Below are 21,153 nucleotides of genomic sequence, written 5' to 3'. Positions count from 1 at the left end.
CTAAGTAAATACAAGATTGAGCAGCTCTGAAATGCTTCTGCCCTCCACCCCGGACTCGTATCAACAGTCTGCTGGTATTGTCTAGGCAGACAAAGGGCCAAATAGATGCCACACTGAACACAAGACAATTTAGAAGTTCAAGGAACGAGAAATGAAAGCTTTACATGTCCACGACACACCAACTTGATTCATAACCACTTATTTCAGCGGACAAAGTAAAATCTAACAGATGCAAACTATATAAAAGATTGTATTTAAATTCACTTTTTATTTTTTAAGATACAGAACAAAGAAATAATCCAGACACAACCAATGTTAATTTGCTTTTTGTATGTCTTCATAATTCACCCATTCTACACCCCAATGCTCAAACGAGATGGGAGTTTAAAAACTTTTAAAAATGTGAATCGCACTTAACATGCAAACCACTCAATTTTTTTTTGGAAAAGAAAATTTCACATAATAGTGCAGATTTTTCAACTGCACCCTTCATTAACAAATGGCACATAGCACTGTTAAAAAGATCAGTTGGTTCCGACATGATTGGTTTATTTTACATTTTTATTTTCAGTCCAGTCTTCAAAACGTGACATATTTATAGTAAATGCTCTGAAGTAATGCAACTTTTTCCAATCTTGGAAGTAATTTTATATGGTTCAGAAGAATTATATGACAGAAACGAAGCACAGTAAAGGTAGAAAAACAGAATACCTAATTAAATCTATTTGTTAACGAAACTATGCCCAAAGCAGATAAGAAATAAAATTTAAGGCTTCCATTTGAAATTTACTTTGTATAATTTTATATACTACACAACTGCAGTAGGAAAGATTAACATACTTTTATGAAACACAGGCATACATTGCACATTCTGGGCAATCTGCTACTTCAGTATTGTACAGTTGAACAGTTGTTTTTATTGATCATCAACAACTCCTAATTGACACAAAGTAATAATGTGCTAACTCTACACTAGAGCATGCTTTAAAAAAATCATATTGGTGTATTAAATGTTATCCGTAGATATTTACACTTGTAATCTTTATCCCAATCCCTTGTCAGGGGTGTGTGTGTATCCCAAGTGTGTGTGTATGTATGTGTATAAATGCAGAGCACACCTCAAAGTCCAAAATACAATGCAAGGGATTCCAGCAATCCAAATATAGCCCGTGTTCCCTTTGGAAGTTTCCCGATTAAGCACAACACAATCCTTTTTTTAATAAACAAAAAAGACGTAATCTGCCTTTACCAGGCTTCTTGTTCAATGCGCTCTGTGAAGCTTAAAAACGGGACGGTGAACATTTACTACAATTTTAATTCAAGCCGAGATGCAATAGGTTGTTGCATCTCAACGTTAAGTCAATATTGGCACATCAGGATGCCCATCCACGATAATGAGAAGCCAGTTGGTCCATAGTGATGTGAAATTCAATTAGGTTATGTTTATTGAACACGAAGCCTGCTTTTATTATACATTTTACAGAAACCTCCTGAAGTACTCTTACAGTGGCGTACAAGGTTTTAGAAGTCCCTTTACAACAGAGTATCTATGAAATCGATACTGTGGAATGCTCTACTAAATAAAAAGATTGTCAAAGTCTGGTTGACATTTTCCCACTAACACTGCAGTTTTTATTTTCAAATTCATACACAATAGCACTTCATTTCAAAATAAAGTCAATATCCTCGATTTCGTCTTCACTCTAAAAACAATGAAAAACAAACTGTTCATACATACACTTCCCTCCCTCCCCCCGCCCCCCACGTCCCTGAAAGGAAAAAGAAAAAAAAAGCAGAACTTGGAAACATTTAGCATCCTCCACCATGAGCTCAGCTGCGATAGAATTTTTAAAATATTCAGCTTTAAAATAAATAGTCTATATTTTGTCCATGGTGTCAGTGAACGTTTTGATGTCGGTCATTAGAAAAATCTAGGTTCTTTCATTTTGTAGGTAAAGATTAATGAGTCCCTGCTCATTGCGTCTGGTAACCTGCCATCCCAAAGCCAGCTTGGTTAGGTATCACGGTTGTACCCTGTCCTTGAGCTGGCTGAGCACCAAATCCACCTACCCAGGCAGCTGCAGACGGGGGTTGACTGCAAGGGGGAAAAAAAGAAACATCGCAATAATGAATTTAAAATTGGTCTCAATGATTATTGCACATTACAGATATAGAAAAGAAAATTAAACAAGTACACAGAAGTAGTTATATTGCAAACTGAGAAGCGTTATTGGTAAATCGACTTTGTCCGGTAAATTACTCACTCTACTCCAAAACCTTGCTGATTCCATGCTTGTCCATACATTCCATATGAGGGCACCTGCCAGCCATTGGCCACGTACTGACCGTACTGCTGTGCGTTCCCATACCATTGACCCCACTGGCCCCAGGGCTGAGCAAATTCCATCTGAATTGAAGAGAAAGCCACAATTACTACAGATTTAAGTCGCACACAAAACAACTTGTTAGAACTAAACACCAAAGCGCTCTGAGACACTGCCCTGCATGGAGGACGCTATATAAGTTGTTGTATCAGATTACCGGCTGGTATTTGTTGGCTGAATCTGCAGTTTCTTTGCCCCAATAACATTTAACAACATGTCCTTCAATAGTAGTTCCGTTGACTGATACAATGGCATGAGCAGCACTGTCGTGTGTTGCAAATCTACAAAATTGCAAAGAAATGTGTTAATGTAATCTTAATAAACAACACTGGAGCACAAATCTTTTCTGTCCAATTTGCTTCTCCCTTCCTTCTGGAGGTATGATCTCATAATCCAATAAAACATTAAACACCTAACATAATGCAGGGACACCATCGAGCAACTGCTGAGCAAGGGAATACTACTGCAGCTGCACTTTGTCTAATCGATATACAGGTAGACTTGTACCACTTAGCATACTAAGTGTCTAGTTTCAGAGTTTAACCTTAAATTGTTGCAAACGCAATCAATTAGCTGCTACATCGCTGGGCAAAATAAAATAATAATAATCCTTGCATTCGATATAGCGCCTTATTACGTCTTTGAGACATCTCAAAGCGCTTCACAGAATATACTGTAAAGTGTAGTGACCGTACTTTTGTGGGGGTGGGGGGGGAGAGAGAAAAACACCATTATAAATAAAACCTACCTGACAAAGGAGTACCCCTTTTCTGGGAAAACTCGGATTTCCAGGATTTGACCAAACGGTGAGAAAGTCTGACGCATAAGTTGTTCTGTGCAAATAGTAAATAGGTTTGAAAGTTGAGAAAGGTCAATAGTGTTCACAAAAGGTCGGCAATACAATTGTTGAATTATTTTCTAAAAGAAATTGAACTGAAAAACACTAAGCATTCTGCTTACCTGTCAGACCTGATGCTATGCCTCCACAGTAAACTGTACAATTTGTGGAACTAGACTGATTCACTACTTCTTCAAATCTCAGATGTTTGGAATTACCTTTAAGGAAGGAAAAAAAATGACATTAGATCTTAAACGTTGGGAGGATTTTCCAAATTGGGAGGACATCCCAAGGCGCTGGACAGTTAGGGATTTGGACCTGAGCGTGCGGGGGTGGAAGAGAGGGGAGATTGGGGGGAGGTGGCATAATTACAGCATAATTACTGTAGCATTGTGCAGCTTTAAAATAGTTGATGGATTTCCCCCTGGGGAACTCACTCTCTGGCGTTGTCTTTGGGGCTGGTGGCTTGCGTGTTGCCCAGTTTGTACGAATCTGACGTCCTCCCAGCCACTGTCCACCCATGTGCACAATTGCATTTTCAGCATCCTGTGGACAATAAGAGTAAATAATTAAACCATATTCTGCCCTCCGATGACTCTTGTTCAACTAAAGATCAAAGTCGTTCACAAACAGGAAGCAAAATGCCGGCCCAATTATATGCATTGGGCCCTGATGAGGAAGCAAACTCAAGGCTGAGAAAACAGAATTTTTAAAAAAATAATTTCCACAATATCTAGGTAGTATAAATGAGATAAATAGACAACCAGATGCATAATTGCTTTGTAAACTGTTTTCAACATTGTACTAATTCTGGCGTCATAAGCTGGAAGGTCTCATTAAGCCCATGAGACTATTTGTTTCCCACAAGGGAGGGGCACGAATCTGAACAACGCACGGTTGCTATTCAACTCTTAGTCTCACTAAGTCTAACACTGCTAAAAGACTCAAAAGGCAGGTAATAAGAACAACATTGGCTGAGACTCAAACAGTAAATGGCCATATCCTCCTTAGCCTTGGGTGGAAAAGCTAAGCATCAGGAAAAAGGCTGAATACCTAACAAGGAGAAGTTTATACCACATCAGCAACTAAATGGATAAATTATGCTGGTGATTAGCATCTAATAATTCACTCACTGCTTTAAGATGATCAAGGTATCATGTCATTTTTGACTGCCGCACCCAACCTGAGCTGACCCTCCCAAAAAATACCTCCCCATTTCTATTTAATAACATTAAAATCAGGATTTGAAATGACAGAGCCTTCCCACACAAACAAACTGCGTTCTAAACTAATTTCATTATTTAATACATGCATTTTCTGTTTAGTTTAAAATGTAATCCTATGAAACAAGGACTTATTAGTTGCAGTTAACAATTCAACAGTCAAATATCTTCAAATACTGAAGTTGTAATTAATCAGCCAGTGGAAGATGATGCTGTGAACTACTGTGAGTTGTCTTGTCTTTAAAAATAAAGTCATTTGAAATGAATTGGTCTAACTGTACTCTGCAGTAGGCGTAAATGTGTATCCTTTAGCACAACAAGATTTGGCAACATGGAAAAGCCATAAAATACAATAAGTCTATTCCAGTTGATTCATTCTTTTTGTTTAAGATCGGAACCTAACTGCCTAGCTCCTACCAGAACAATTCAAAGCACAGACTGGAATAATTTCTGGCTCTGGCCAACACCTATGAGCAAAACAACCTTAAAAAGACTTCACAAGATTCATAGTGTAGTGACTGCATTTTCTATTGAAGGCACATTCATTTTCCAGTAATTCACAGAACATGATATTATGCATAACGCAAGGGAGGAGGCGAGGCGGACAGCATGTGGAATGGAGGGCTCCATCATTGTCAGGTGGTTCTTTGGCCAAAAATCCACATGCCAATGATGGAGTGGGTGAGGCACGTGAAGCAGGCGGGAGCCCGCTGAGAAGAGGGAGTGGGCAGGTTGGTAGGGGGTTAGGAGGTCGCAGAGGTTGGGGAGAGCAAGGCAATGGAAGGCTTGGAAAGTGAAGACCAGGATCTTGAACTGTATCCTGTGTGATGAGAAGCCAGTGTAGTTGGGCGAGGATGGGGTGATAGGGTCACGGAACCGGGTGACCAATATGAAACGTTATTCATATTAAAATAAGCATCAACTTGGGTCAGTGGTAGCACTCTCGTCTCTTTTGAGACAGAAGGTTGTGGGTTTAAGACCCATGTCAGGACTTCATCTCACATAGTCTAAGATGGTACTCAAATGCAGTACTGGTGTGTGTTGCACTGTTGGAAGTGCCTTTCTCTGGATGAGATGATAAACCGAGATCCCGTCACTCCATTTCACAGTAAATCCTGAGACATAATTCCAATGTGATCAGGCACTATACCAAAGGCAGGAATTATTATTGTTTAGCAACTGAATTCAGAAAAAAAAACTTACCAGTTTATTGTAGAATGACACAAATCCATAGCCTTTAGACTTCCCTGTTGACAAGTCCTTTACAACACGAGCATCCCTGTGTGAATACACAACAGAATGAAAATAAAGTCCCCAAACAGCCCTGAACAAATTAAAAGGAACCACACACACTGTATCGTCAGCACAAGTCAACTTCAAAAAAAAAACATGGATTTTTAAATATCCCATTGTAACTATTCACTTTAACCTCTACTAAAGCTCATCTTCAGTACAATAGTTAAATAATAAACATGCAAACTGCAGGAACCTGAACTCTTTCACTTATATTGAACTGGAAACCATGAACTGTTCTGAACAGACTTAAACACTAACCCTTTGCTAACACTGATGAGAAATATTCCATACCACAAAATACAACTGGATCCAATTGTCCTTAACCATGCATCTCTATATAGATCTGCTAATGCTGTGTTCTACCTAGCCACACAAATACTTGAAATATAAAAATTCATAAAAGAGGAAAAAATAAGAATTAAAAAGGCATACATCGCCTGTTAACTGAATTCTTTATTTTTCTCGGTATGGTCAATTCTCTACCCTCTTTTTGGACTGTGGGCAGCTGTAAATTTTGAAAAATTGAGACTTTCAGAAATTTAGAAAATGAATATGAAACTAAACAATACTAAGCACACCAGTACGAACAACATAATTACATAGGATTTTTAAGCACGTCAAATATGATTGGGAATATGAAATTCGCACTACAGAGAGCACATTAAAAAGGTTAACAATCAAATCTATAAGTTTATAAAAAGAGAATAAATAGAAATGAGAAAAATCTACAACTGAGTTAATGAACTTCCAGTGTGCACAGTTCCTTGCAGTTAGCCATGGGGATCCTGTCCATTCTTAAGAGCAATTCTGTAAAATAACCAGAATGCTATTACTTTTAATTGTGACTTGAAACTACGAAAAGCTGTACATTTCTCCAATATTTCTGCAGCCTGTGTAAAAGCAGTGTACAAGTGGCCTTCTGTTGAAAATTACACAAGCTTATTCATTTCACTTACTTGTTTTAGGTAATAAAGATAGGTGAACAGTAAAAAAAAAACATCCGGCACCAATGTTACTCTAATAGGTAGTCAACAATAAACATGCTCAGCCTCTCCTTGGCTTACACAGCGCTTTCATTCAGATTTAAATGAATACATTCGGTAGCTTTGTACATGCTGTATCTTGCATTAATCATTTTAAAGAACTAATACCAAGAATCAGTGTCAAATATATCAAGCCACAGTAAAAAGTGAGGTCACATGCCACATTTATCAATGGAAAAAGATGATGCAGTAGAATAAGAAACCATTTATTTTCCACAGGGATCTAGCACCAAAGTTTGTAGAGTACAAAGTATAAACTATTCTGAATGTGAAAGTTATTTTGCCAGTGTGCGAGCAACACCAACTGGTAGCAAATGAGTACTACAAACAGACCTAAGCGAGTTGTGGTTAAATAACTGCAGAAACTAGCTTATTGCATCATTGGTGCTGCAGCTAATAAGATATCCCCCTATATTCATTCAGACCAGTGTGAAACCCTCTTCAGATTTATACATGCCTGTGCATTTTTTGACATAGTTGATATCGGAATGTTGTATTAACCTGAAACAAAACACTAGCCTTTTGCAATTTGCAAGTTACGTCTTCTTGCAAACTGAACATAAAGCAAAGTCATAGGTAAAGTAGTCCCCTGCCCTCCAGCATTTCCTTTATCTGTGCCCTTGGCAGATCTGCCATCAAAGAAGAGAAAGCAAGAAAATGCTATCAAGAGACAAGTTTATCTCAATCTTCATAGAAGTGAAAATGTGCCATTAAAGCCATTTTAATAAATATACACTTCCTGAAAATGTGTTCAAAATGCAGAGTCTGGCATATGGAGGGGCATTGCACAATTGAGATCCAAATGAACCAGGCAATTTGGGAGGAAATGCAAACAGTCCTGGAGTGAAACTATATCAGATACAACACTGATAACAAACATGGTCCCATACCATTGTTTGTGCAATTCACTCTGCATTTCAATTCCTGTCTCTCTTCCCTCTCTCCCATTTACACTCAAATGCCCAGTTCCAAAACACTAGTTCCAATAGAACATTCTGGCATCAAGATTCAGGAAAGCATGACATTCCAAGGCAATGGCCAAATCAAACTTTGCCCTGCTCAATGGATAGGGTACAAGTAGTTAAATGAGAGGACAGATAAGCTGTAAAATCTTCTGAAATATGATACAGGCAATTCAAGACAGTTCATTGTCATTTTAAAAAATAACTAGTTAATAATTACAAGGATTTATTAAGACTTTTAATAACATAAAAGCATACAAAGAGGGGGGGGGAGAAATACTTGTCTGACAGGCTAGGACTGTACTCAGTTCCCTCTTTCAGTTTTATGCCCCAGTTGTACTGCACTAAGTGCTGTAGTACTTACTGAGAGCAAGTTTAACCGTCTGAGTGGCAGCCAATTGTCTATTTATGTCACAACTGATGTAAGAATGGAACAGCTGACCACATACAAAGATACAGATACTGTCCTCTGATGGTCATTACTATTTCTAATGAATGAAACTGTTAAATAAAATTCAAGATACCTAAACAAGTGACTCTGCACATGATGAATAGATACATGGTTATTTGCAGAAACATATTCAGAGTGTCTCATACTTGAGATGAGAACGCAGGACACCAAGGAATCATTATGTAGAATATTTGCAATACAGTTTACAGAAACAGTTCACAGAAATTCTGCCCTTTACTATATATTTACCACCATCTTGAAGCAGCTTCAGTGTCAGTTCAGAAATATCAAAATGTTCCAGTACTATTATCTTTTTGAAGGTCCCACATTTCAAAGGAGGCGGTAGGCATAAGCCATCCCCAAAATTAATCTTATAATAGCAGTGCCAGACCGATAAACTGTATGTGTACAATTATGGGTGCTGCATATTTTGGTACAAGTATCACGGTACTCGCAAACATGACCTGGAAGATCCTAATGTGGTGCTTCCAAACTACCTACACATTTCTTTGCAATACACATTTTGATTATTAGGCTTTTTACTAAAGTCAATGGAATTTACAAAAGTAAATGTTGCTTCTAGTCTTGAATAAATCCTAATGTATTTAGGTTAATATATGCAGTGAACTCATTTTACCAGATTCATTCAAACGGTGCGAAATTCATATATAACGAAACTAGATGCAAAATGTTACCTCATGCTTTAACTCAACTTACTGGCTAATTATAAGCAAGGTCATATACTACTCATTGAATATATATTGTAATACTGTTAAAAAAAGTTGCAAAATTGTGGCATTGTTAAGTTTAATTTGACAAATTCCACAATAATTCACAACTCATAATTTCCTGGCTAGATAACTTTATTTGAAAAACTTGCTTTTGAGCAGAAAAATTACCCAGTCTTCAAACTGCTTTTTGTTCCTTTTAAGCAGAAAGGTCTTCTTCACTTACAAGTGAGAATGAACATGTAATTTCAATGCCCAACCACTTTGCAACAAGGCCCTGATAACTGAGAAGTGCACACAATATTTGAAGAGTTGGAAAGAACTGGAAAATACTTACGAAATTCTACCAAAGGGAGCAAATGCAGATTTTAGATCTTCTGTTGTTATTTCAGGACTTAAGTCACCCACAAACACATGGAAATGATCTATGAAAAAGGTAATATAAAAACAATGAATACATGAATTTAAGTAAAAAAAGTAAATAGTGAACAACACTACATTTTCATGAAGTTGCTCATCGGACCACAAGAGATGGCTATCAAAATATATTCAAAAAGTACTTAAAAACGAACACTTTCAATATGGATTTTTCTCTACAGCTAATATATTCTCCCTCAAAATGAAGAATTTAGCAACTAGTGTCTAGTTACAGCAACTACTAAACAAGTACAGAGACATACCTGACCAAGTTGCTGGTGGCCCCTCTATCACTGCAGCTTCTTACTTTGGACAAACGTGAGGGAAGAGTACACTGTGCAGCGACCTCTGAAGTCCACTCAGCAACCAACCCAATCACAGTGTGTTCGCCCAACTCAAAACACTGAGAACCGTCTTTCTGTGACCCAATAACTGCACTTACACAATGAATTCCAGATTTATTTAAAAATTGCACATATCTGAAATATCCTCAGTCCTGAGCATTTTAGATTTGCAAGTCAACTTAGCCCATTTAGAGTACTATTCAAGATCCAAGTTTAAGAACTTAACAAAATCAGTCCTCAAAACTAAAATTATTCAATTAGTTCACATTAACAACTCCAAACAATATACCTCCCATTTTTGATATCAAGTATTCAAATCAAGCTGGAAAAATGGGATGAAAGGATCTCTCAAATCTGTCCCAAGTTAAATTGCACCCATGTCATTTAGAGGTATAGTAAATGGAAAATTCCAAATGTAGTAGGGTGCTCTGAAGAGTGTGGAATGGTTAAGGAAAATATGGACCAGAATACATTACAATACCTTATATCAAGCTCATAATGTATTGAACTAACTAGACACTAACGTGTCTAATTTGTTATATTTTCTAGCAACTGGCCTACACTGGAGTGACTTTAAAAATAATTTGGAACTTCTACATGCCCTTGGTCATTAAAGGGTTTTAATTGAAAATCACCAGAAAACCAAGATGTTTACATGTATATAATTGGTGAAATCCGAGAAACTATTTAAATTTCAACCCGAGTAATGTTATTTTCCAGACATAACAGAAAATTTATAGGTTAAAACAATTACTAACACATTTCCATACGACTTCAATTGTTTTACCAGGAAAATTTCAATAAACAAATAAGAGGACAGACAAAATGGTCATCCTCTCAAACAAAGGACCACAGGGATACCTATGCGGCCTGTTTGCTCACTTTCTGCTTTAAACTAGAAAGTTTTAAAAAAGCAACAACCTACTTCTATTTCTTGCTGGTTGGATCCCAGAACCAAACATTTGTGTGTTATTTCTATCACACATCTTCAATTAACCACATGCAGCAGTTTAGTTTGATAACTGACTGTAAAATTTTCCACAAGGGCAAGTTACAACTCAAGACAAAAAGAGCAATAAAACAGGAAGTATGTCAATCCAAATTTGACTGCTACGTTACTAGCATATTTGCATAAATAATGTAATCAACATAGGCTGTTATGTGTATCATTCATTGTAATGTTTAATGCAGTTGTCAAGTTTTCTATACATACTACATTTTTCAAATAATGCATACAAAATGTACAGTGTCTGAAACATTGTGGAAATGGGTGAGAGTACTTAACATTTCATGAACTAGTTTGTACTAATTATAATTTTTTTNACTTTGCCATTTGTACCAATTAGTAATTTCAAAATAGACACCATAAAAATCCTCTTTCTATTGGAAAATCACATGTCACAGCACCACTGCATTGGCAGATGTAATACATTTGCTGATTCAATTTGCTAAATTGCTTCCACAACAGAGAAAATATATATTTTTTAAAAAAGTACTTACTAGTTGTATCTTTCTTCTGACTACTTGGTGTTGTTGCCCAGTTTACTTTGACTTCCTAAAAAGCAATTTAAAAGTGAAGAACTTCATTAAAATAGCAGATTTTATTCTCACCCTAAGAAACAAATACAACCAAAAGGAATTGCTGATGGAATAAAAGATGGAAGACAACTACAAAAGAAGGTTTATATATGTTAACTTATTCACAAAAAAATGTTTAATAGGCTTTACATTAAGGATTACATTTGCCTCCCACAGAATAAATAATTTTAGCTCTTTTAGTGAAAGTTAGGTCCTTTTTCAGTTACTGCAAGCTTGAGCTAATTGTGGCTCTTGCGGTCAGATATTGAGGCAAATAATGCATAATTAGGCATTCCTAAGTGTAAGTTTGTCCTGGCTGTATAAAGGCTCTGTGAACAAAGCTTTCAGTGGGCAGTTTGAAGGTTATGTAGATGGTACAAATTTAACATTGCTGAAATCAAAGAGATTTACACCTACTAAGAGAAAAAATAAATTCTGCAGAGTTCATGCTTCAATATTGTGACTTACAATTCTGCAATAAAAGTAACTGTACAGATCTTCAGATTCCCAATTTTTAGTTTAAAATTTGTTGATCCTTGGCAGCATTAGCAAATAAAGGTCTAAACTACCCAGTCTAATAATCTGCCAGGCCTGGTATCATCCTTGTAACCTGTACTCTTTCCATCGCTGATAATATTCTACTTGTAGCGTGGAGACCAGAATTGGACACAATACTCCAAAGTACACAATACTCCAAAGTACACAAAGTACACAAATACTTCCAGGCAGAGGGCGAAACCTTGGGCAAGTTTCCTTACTCCACACGCCTAATAATAATCCCTCCAAAAACCAAAAACAATAATTAAATTGGTCATTTTCAATCTATGACTGTTTGTGGGACATTGCTGTGCGCAATTGGCTGCCGCGTTCGCCCACAAATATACAGTCAACTCACTTTACAGTATATTCTGTGAAGCGCTTTGGGACGTCCTCCCGACGTGAAAAGCGCTATATCAAATGCAAGGATTATTATTATTATTATTAAATGTGCCTTATCAAGGGGTTGTATAAATTCAACATCACCTCCTCAATTTTATATTCGATCCTTCTGAAAATAAACGCCAAGTCTCCATTAGCCTTTTTTATTGCGTAATCCAGCTGTGTAGCTACTTCATGAGATTTGTGGATTCCCAGATCTTTGTCTGGCAAGCATCTCCAGCTACAACTATTCTACAAGTTAAGCATTTTGGATTACAGGGCTAACAGGAGCCTCTGTGGTATTCTTAGTCGTCTGGTTCCTAAATCAGTCAGCACTCCAAAGCACTGTTGATGACAGAGCCAGCAACCTAGCTCATCAACAGGACTTGGAGGGACAGAATAGTAAATGGAAATCTTCCTATTCAGCTCCCATTCACCCTTCAAGCCAAATCCCTAACAGGTAGGGCAATGATTATTATTGTTCCATAGAATTATGGAATATACAATAGAAATTATGTAGTAACATTTGATATTCAAAATCAGAATAGGAAAAACTTGCAGAACCCGTCAACCTCTTTGTCCCAATAGAAGTCTGGCACAAGTAGTTTCAAGTAGAAATGCACACAAGTCTATCAACTGCTTTCCTCACTCACCCTTTAGATACGATAGCTTACCTTACCCATTATTTTACGGCCATTCATTGCAGCCAAAGCAGCTGCTGCATCCCGATGCTCGTAGAACTCCACAAAGCAATAAGGATCATTGCTTGAGTGCTGCAAAACAGAAAATCCAACAGAAGAGTTCACCCTTCTGCCTGCGGTTTGCTGAGAAGAAAAATTCACGAAAACTTAGTACAAAGAAAATAAATACTTACAAATCTACATTATAGCCTTTACCTTTTATAGGCAATCTGTCCACAAAAAAAAATTAAAAATGAAATTACTGAACATTTATGATTTCTGAACATTTCTTTAACACTAGTAATACAGGGCTTCCCCCAGGTTTAAATAAAATTCATCAGTTTACAAGTTGAACCCTAAAATCATCAGTAAAAAATTGCTAACTTGTTGACTCCCAAAACCAATGTTTGGGGCGGCAGTGAATACGAAACATTAAAACTTTTGCAGAGACCTGCTGCAATTTACTGTGACACTGATCTTTGCCGTCTGCAATCTGTAATCAGAAACGGAGCTGAAAGCACATCTTGAGTGAAGGGGTTTATTTTTGCCTGGGAAGAAGCTTTGTAAGACAGCTGCTACATGAACAGTAATTCTTTAAAAAAAAAAGTAAAATCTAATTTACAAGCAAATATTAGATAAAATAGTAAACTAACAGAAAGGTGGAACAGTAAAGGATTCATCTCACCGAAAGGCCTATGGTCAGCTCACAAACCAACCCACAAATTCAAATTCATGAACGTTTCTGACGAAAATCAGAAGAAAAAAATTGAAGTTCTATTAATCTTTTGAAGACTAACTTCTTCACTTTCCAAGTTGCGTCACATCCATACAAAGGTCACTATTCTTGCTACACGTTGGAATCTTTCAAATTAAACTGAACCTCAACATAGTTGGATACATTACCCACCAAAAATAGGTAACATAGGTCCACAATAGTTTGATGCTCGGTTGATTAAAACATTCCCAGACTTTAATGAATGAGAAATGCAAAAAGTCACCAAATAAAAGAACAGCCGCAGATTAGTCTCTCCACTCAATTTTTGTGAAAGTCCACTGATTACAAAGCTAGGTTAGCAATCCAAAAAAAATGCCGTAAAATCCTTTTCTTTAGAATATTTGCAAGCTAACATGCAAAGCCACCAGAAGTTTGACTGAAAAATCAGAACTACACATGGGACAATGCTCTTTACTATAACTGGACCAACAAAATAGTACATAAACTACATATTTCTTAAGCTTTGAGAATAGCTTTTGCATGGTTTGGTTTCAACTGAAATATTTTACACACCATTTAAAATTATCCAAGGACTATGTTAATGTGCTCAGCTGAGGAAAAGGTTGGTCGGTGTCTGCTTCATAAACAGTGATCTATTTGCTTTAAAGAATTTTAAAAATTTGGATTGTTGTTGTGCATGAGATTTTCAGCGTTATAAAATTAACACCAGACTCGCACACACATTCTCTTTCGAAAACAACCAAATCCACAACCACATCCTGCAGCCTGAAGGCCAAGGAAGCCAGCACTGTAGCCTTGCCTACATGGCACTTTCCAGCATTCCAGATGAGCCAACTCCTCAAAAGTACCATATGTAAAACGTAATAAACATAGCTATGCATCAGTGCTGCAATTACATCAAACAAGCTCCTGGAAAATAAAACACAATTCAACCGCACATGTAATTAAGAGATGGAAACACTCAACTCTTAAAAGATTTATACAAATTGAGCCCCAAAACCCCAGAATCTGAAAAAAATTAGTCTGAACTTCTTATAATGTACCTGCGCATTATGACCTACAGCATCACATTTCAAACTGGACAAAAATGTCTAGCGATATTTACATTTATCAAACTAACTTCATTCAGGAAACCACAAATAATCCAATCGTAGCAATTTGGAAATCAAATATACAATGTGTCTGCGTATATTGTAAGATGGCCACAAATGCAGTAAACCCATAAATTTACAGAAGAGTAAAACTAGGTTTCTCATTTCAGGAAAAGAGCATTAAAATGTGTAATGGTGTTTTGAGACAGTACATTGCATCACCATACATTACAGTGGCATATGCTTAATATACCATTTTGTTAAGATACTAAATTGTTTTGGGAAAGTTTTTCAGGGGCTGAATGGTGGCTTACTACATATAGAAGGGCAAGAAAAGTAGTTTATTTGGCATCATCAGAAGCTCCCAAGCAATTGGTTTAAAAAGCAGAATTGGTAGAAGCCTTTGAGCATTCCCTCACATCAGGTAGTACGAGATCTGGGGAGAAAATAGGGTGGATACACACCATCATACAAACCAGAATGTCTTTCATCCCCAGTGATCATATCTTAGTCACACTGAGAACGTTCCCTAATCGAAACCATCTGCTACAGTCTGGTGTGCAATAGTTCTGACATTGCAGAAATCAACTATATAAATTTTAATTATCCCCAGGACAAAGAATGCACGTTCAAACTTCTGTTCCTTGGGGAAGAACACACTGTAAATATGCACAGCTGTTCTGCTGGGGTTGTAGCTGGCATTTTTTGCAGTGCATAATTCAAAACACTGAAGACTAGCAAGAACCTTCGTATGGAAGGCATTTTGAAAGCAATATGTATATTTGGACTTTTGTTTTCATGTTCAATGTTTCAGAATTATCTAGTTACCCAAAAAATGTTTCTTAAGATGCAAAATGGAAAAACTATTTCAGGATACATTGTGTTACTTCAATACTGGACGTTGTGAGACATTTAATATTTCATTGAGGAAAACATCCTAAGCACAAAAGTGTACATTACATTTATTCTGATTCAGAGTATATGTTTAACAGTTGGGTTCTTACCTCTGTAATCATTTTACAACTTTTGCATGGACCAATCTGACTAAAAAGTTGAAGTATAAGGGCTTCTGTCACATCTCTAGAGAGATTACCTACGTAGCTGAAAAACAATTACAAATCAGAAAGTCATTATTTGCAAGAAGCAATTTCCACACAAATGTTAACTTAAATCTTTCCACCTGAAATGGATTACACATCTTTTCTATAGTTAATTCAGTACGGACATTTGTCAGATTAATATTTTCATCATCATCCCAGTTACTGGATGCAATAAAAAAAAGCCAAGGAAGAAAATTCTCACAGGAACTATCAAATTGCTGCCCAATTTAATATGACAAATTCACTCTTTTAGAATAGATAAGGAGGCTAGAATTGGTTCAACAACAAGAAAACAAATCGGCTTCTCATTGCTGAATAGTGATGTGTACCTTTTTCTAAACCGGTCATGTGTGGCTGTCATATGAGGTGCACGGTCAAGCTTGGGTGCAACCACAATTAAATAGCCTATCAGCACTGTCTAACCTTATGAGTAAAGCACTTGGATGATGGTGGCGGGTTAAGTAGAATTATACCTCAATATGATTCTGCCCTCTAATTAGTCTAACTAATTGGCTGAAAAACAGTACAACCACAAAAGAATGACAAGTCAAAAGCTATCAAACGTCATCCCTCCAGAAAAAAATAAACCTTACAAAAATTTAAAAATCCTAAGCAGACACACAAATGCATACAGCAAAAGAGGCAAATTCATTTTATCCCCTACCTTAAACAAGCTAAAGTTTCACCTACTCCCATTTCTTTCTTTATCCCTCGGTTTATTTTGTCAAACACGGATTAGATAGCTTTCTTTTAGGAAATAACATTATGGGATATAGTACATGGATAGTTCGGGACGTATGTATGCGACCACCAGGAAAGTGGAAGGCAAATAGATTGACCTTGGTCTTTTTTCCCCTAGCAGTTCTTATGTCTACTTAAAACACCACTTGCACATGGCAGCAATAGCTCAGAATCCTTATTGGACTTGTTAAAAGGAATATATGTAAATTATGTTGAAATATCATTTAACCTGTTAGAAAAGAATATGGGTTTTTTTTGCCTTTAAGAGGACAGAAGCACCCTGAGGTATAATTCTACTTAACCCACCACCATCATCCAAGTGCTTTATGCATAAGGTTAGACAGTGCTGATAGGCTATTTAATTGTGGTTGCACCCAAGCTTGACCGTGTACCTCATGTGACAGCCACACATGACCGGTTTAGAAAAAAGGTACACATCACTATTCAGCAATTAGGAGCCGATTTGTTTTCTTGTTGTTGAACCAATTCTACCCTCCTCACCCTTACTTGCCCTACTTAGGGAAAATCAAACTGCATAGCCCAGTTTCACTCAAGGTAGTACCTATCAAGTGAGCACCCAAGGGAGTTTAGAATAGACAACTTATCCTTTGTGCTGTTTTCCCTTGGCAATTTTATGTATTATGATTATACTTTTTAAAATCAATTCAATTAAAAAAAGTATGTGTCCACTGACAATAGGAAAAGAAAATGAATACTTTGGGAATTCACTGAAGGTTTCCATTAAATTCTAAAGCAACATTGAACAATTTGCAGTTGAAGAATGTTAAAAGATGATATTTAACTTAATGAATTATGTGAAAATATTTTTTTAAACTAAAATAACTAATGAATTGGTCTATTCAGTCTTGTAAGGCAACTTTACAATTGGCTGTTCATTACTGCTAAGGCAATCACATAGCAAGGCAAAGGTCCTTTTGTAATATACCTAGTTACAATACATGAGTTAGCAGATCAATCGTGAAATGCTTTATTTTAACAACATAATGAGAAGAAACCCTTCCCCCTCACTCAGTTAAGGAATTATGTCAAAGCACACTATAGCGAGCAGCACAATGTGGAAAAGTTTCACTATTGTATTAGGCTAACATAAGCAAAATAGTCAAATTAGTCTAGCTAAATAAGTGGAATTACCTATGATATGGTTGGTTTCATATAGCAATACTACACAGCTTCAACTTTTGTTATCATCACAAAATATTCTGTGTTCTTTATTATAATTTTCAGCAGGAACCAATGTGATTGGTAAAGACTAAGAATGACAAGACCCCAGTATGGATAATGCTCAGAATTCTATGTAGGAGGCATACTAGTTGAACCTACCATGGAAGGGAAAAGTATGAAACATAAAAGCCAATTAAGATACCAGGATAGAACAGGCAGGAACATTCTAAATCGAACTGAAGAGACTACGTGTATTGAAATAACTAAAATGTATTCTGTTGACCGGATATGCTGCAAATGTTGCCACTGTAACACACCCCATCTGGTTTGGTTTACTTTTCCTCTTTACTATACGGCACTAAATACTGTTATGGTATGGTTCAAATGACATCATACCACTGAAAGTTTATGACACCAGCTTGTTCACAAATAGACTTTTTTAGGTTAAAATTATGACAGCTAGGCCCAATATGTTGTAAAATATCCCCTGGCAAAAGCAAAAAATGCAATCCTATTACACTTGTTAAAAGAATATCTAACTAGTAAAAGCTTGAACTTCTCCAAATACAGTAAAAAGCTAAAAATTTGAATAAACGTTTAATTACTCAAGTCCAAACGATTTATTTTTAAAATGAAAATCCCAATAGCACACATTTCTCATGCAGTAAGCGAAATGAGAGGGCACCAATAAATCAAGCTTTGAATTCTATTGTGCTACTGATGGACATATCAGCATTTTCAGCGATGAACCCAACTTAATGGAATCTCCCAAAGTTTACACAGTTGGCTGTGTAGGTTCAGGTACTCTAAGCTATTCCAGAATTCTAACTTAGGGCAGAAAAGAGCCAAAGTTTTGTATCACTCAACACTGAGTACAAAATTTCCCACTTTAGAATCCAGAACAGCTTCAAAGTATAGATGTTGGAATTCTCTCTGGAGAGTAAGTGCTGGTATACTTACACTGAATAATGGATACCCTGTGATTACCATTCAATAACAGCATCCAAGGAAAAGGGGGTGTCAAATGACTTCACAAACCATGTGATGATCCAGTCAGTTATAAGCACCTGACCCCCAGGATGAAACCACAAGTCTAGTTATTCCCACAGGATTACTTTTCAAATAAATATCGGAGATCACAGATAATGTTTCACCATCACGAGTGGACACTGACCATCCACATGTCTGATTTTCTCCCACCGTTAGTTACGCTCACTTTTACCGGGGAAAGACAAGATTTTAAGAGTTGTTCAAACATTCGTTAACATTTCAATCTGAGCCTAAAACTTTAGCCCATTGGAAATGGTACTTAGGAAACACGTCAACCCCCCCCCCCCCCCCCACCCCCACTGCTTGTTTATCATTGCACTCTACATAAACATAACAGCCAGACAAAGAATTTCCACGTACGACAGCAAAAACGTGGCAGGAGTTCGGGAATCCTACACACACACACGTATATAAAAAAAATGACACCACATTGACAAAACCAAACTGCTCAAAGCATTTAAAAACTCGACTCCCGTTTCACTGCAGGAATAAATACGAGGACACCGAAAAAAAAATAAGACACACACACACACACGTAGCAGACAAAAAAAAGGGGGGGGGGGGGGACACCACGGTTTAAACCGGATTTAATTAAAAAAAAACCGCCCGCCTCGACGATCGTATGATCCTCCTCACAAAACCTGAAGCTGCCATACTTTTTTCCTGTGTGTGGCAGCGCCGCCTCCATTAAAGAACTGGAGGCTTTTCGAGAGCAACGTCGATAAGGTAACGCGAAAGGGAAAAAAAAAAAAGCGGGTTCTCCTTCATAACAATTATTATTTCTGTCAGAAATCTTGGCTCTGTCCTCCCTCCACCCTCCCCCCCCCCCCACCACCAAAAGACCCCAACCCTCTCTGTGTGTGTGTGTGTGTGTGGGGGGGGGGGGGTGATGCGTGTCCAGAGATGGCGATTTATTTGTTTAACAGAAAGAGAGAGAGAGAGAGAGAGAGAGGGGGGAAAAGATTTTTAAAAAAATCCCCTCACGTCTGTCCAGTCTCCCTTGAACCATCCCTCTCCCCCTCCTCCTTCCCGCACACACACATATACACCCGCCCCCCCCCAAAAAGAAAAAAATATAAAACCGATCCCGGGGGGGGGGAGGGGGGGAATAAAGGATCGGAAAGGCATTAGAAAGTTAAAAGGCGGCGGAACAAATAAATAAATAAATTTAAAAAATAAACGCAAGAGTTAAAAACGACGTCGACGAAGGGGGTGAGAGAGAGGGGGAGGGAGGGGGGGGAGAGGGGGAGAGAGAAAGGGGGAAAATTCTGGAAATCAATCGGTGGCCGCCCGCCAAAGCCGAGGCCTTACTGAGCGCGAGGCCCTCTCTCTCTCCCTCTCTCTCTCTCTCCCTCACTCACTCTCCCTCACTCACTCTCACTCTCTCTCCCCCCGAGGCAAGAAAAAATAACACACAACACCACACAACACACACACACAATAAACCCAACAAAAATGGACGCTTTCTTCTGCTCTCTAAAACGTCGAAGTGGCGGTTCTTTTTTTCTTCTCTTTCTTTCTCTCACACACACTCTCTCTCTCCCCCCCTCCCGCCCCCACCTCTCTCTCTCTCTCCCCCCCCACACACACACACACAGCGCTAACTCACAGAGTGCGGGGATATGAGTCGTCGTCCATGTCCGAGCCGCGGCCGCTTGACTTGGGGTTCACTTTCTGGCTTCTCTCCGCCTCCTGTTCGCCCCCTCTTCCCCCCGTCGCCACAAAAAGATGGCGGATGGAGGCCGGTGAGTCACGGGCGGGCGGCCTCGCGCGCATGCGCCCTGAGCTCTCTCTCGCTCTCTCACACACACACACACACGCACTGACTGACAGACACGCAGCGTCCGCCCCCCCACCCCGTGCCTCGCGCGCAGGCGCAGTGCGCTCACCTCCCCGCCCCGCCCTCCCCACGCGTTGACTGACACGCAGAGCCCCGCCCCCTCGCCCACACCAACAACAACACCACCAACAACAACAATAACACCACCAACAACAACAATAACAACAACAACAACACCAACAACAATAACAACAGCAACAACACCACCGACACAACCGCCAATAACAACAGTAACAACAACAGCAACAACACCACCAACAATAACAACAGTAATAACAACAGCAACAACACAACCACCAACAACAATAACAACAACAATAACAACAGCAACAACACCACCGACACAACCGCCAATAACAACAGTAACAACAACAGCAACAACACCACCGACACAACCGCCAACAACAACAATAACAACAACAACAACAACAATAACAACAGTAACAATAACAGCAACAACACCACCAACAACAATAACAACAACAATAACAACAGCAACAACACCACCGACACAACCGCCAATAACAACAGTAACAACAACAGCAACAACA

The 21,153-nt window shown here is 38.1% G+C and overlaps 1 protein-coding gene across 4 annotated transcripts; it reads right to left on the bottom strand.

The window, feature by feature from the left end:
* Window positions 1-1,422: 1,422 nt before the first annotated feature.
* tial1 (TIA1 cytotoxic granule-associated RNA binding protein-like 1) lies at window positions 1,423-20,536 on the bottom strand. 4 transcript variants are annotated; one of them, XM_007905642.2, is made up of 12 exons: window positions 20,372-20,536; window positions 15,694-15,790; window positions 12,857-13,006; window positions 11,187-11,241; window positions 9,263-9,350; window positions 5,649-5,724; window positions 3,660-3,768; window positions 3,345-3,440; window positions 3,133-3,217; window positions 2,542-2,665; window positions 2,265-2,407; window positions 1,423-2,095 (listed from the first exon to the last, which is right to left on the bottom strand). In XM_007905642.2, exons 1-12 carry the CDS (start codon window positions 20,398-20,400, stop codon window positions 1,975-1,977), a joined length of 1,173 nt encoding a protein of 390 aa, XP_007903833.1. In that variant the 5' UTR covers window positions 20,401-20,536; the 3' UTR covers window positions 1,423-1,974. The 4 variants fall into 4 exon arrangements, with proteins under 4 accessions (XP_007903833.1, XP_007903834.1, XP_042192565.1 ...); XM_007905643.2 differs by having other exon boundaries at window positions 12,857-12,955; XM_042336631.1 differs by lacking the exons at window positions 15,694-15,790; window positions 20,372-20,536 and adding an exon at window positions 13,057-13,071 and having other exon boundaries at window positions 12,857-12,955.
* Between the last annotated feature and the right edge of the window lie 617 nt (window positions 20,537-21,153).

This window comes from Callorhinchus milii, unplaced genomic scaffold (assembly GCF_018977255.1).
Source record: "Callorhinchus milii isolate IMCB2004 unplaced genomic scaffold, IMCB_Cmil_1.0 Scaffold7, whole genome shotgun sequence".
NCBI lineage: Eukaryota > Metazoa > Chordata > Chondrichthyes > Chimaeriformes > Callorhinchidae > Callorhinchus > Callorhinchus milii.
This window is presented reverse-complemented; position numbering and strand designations above follow the sequence as displayed.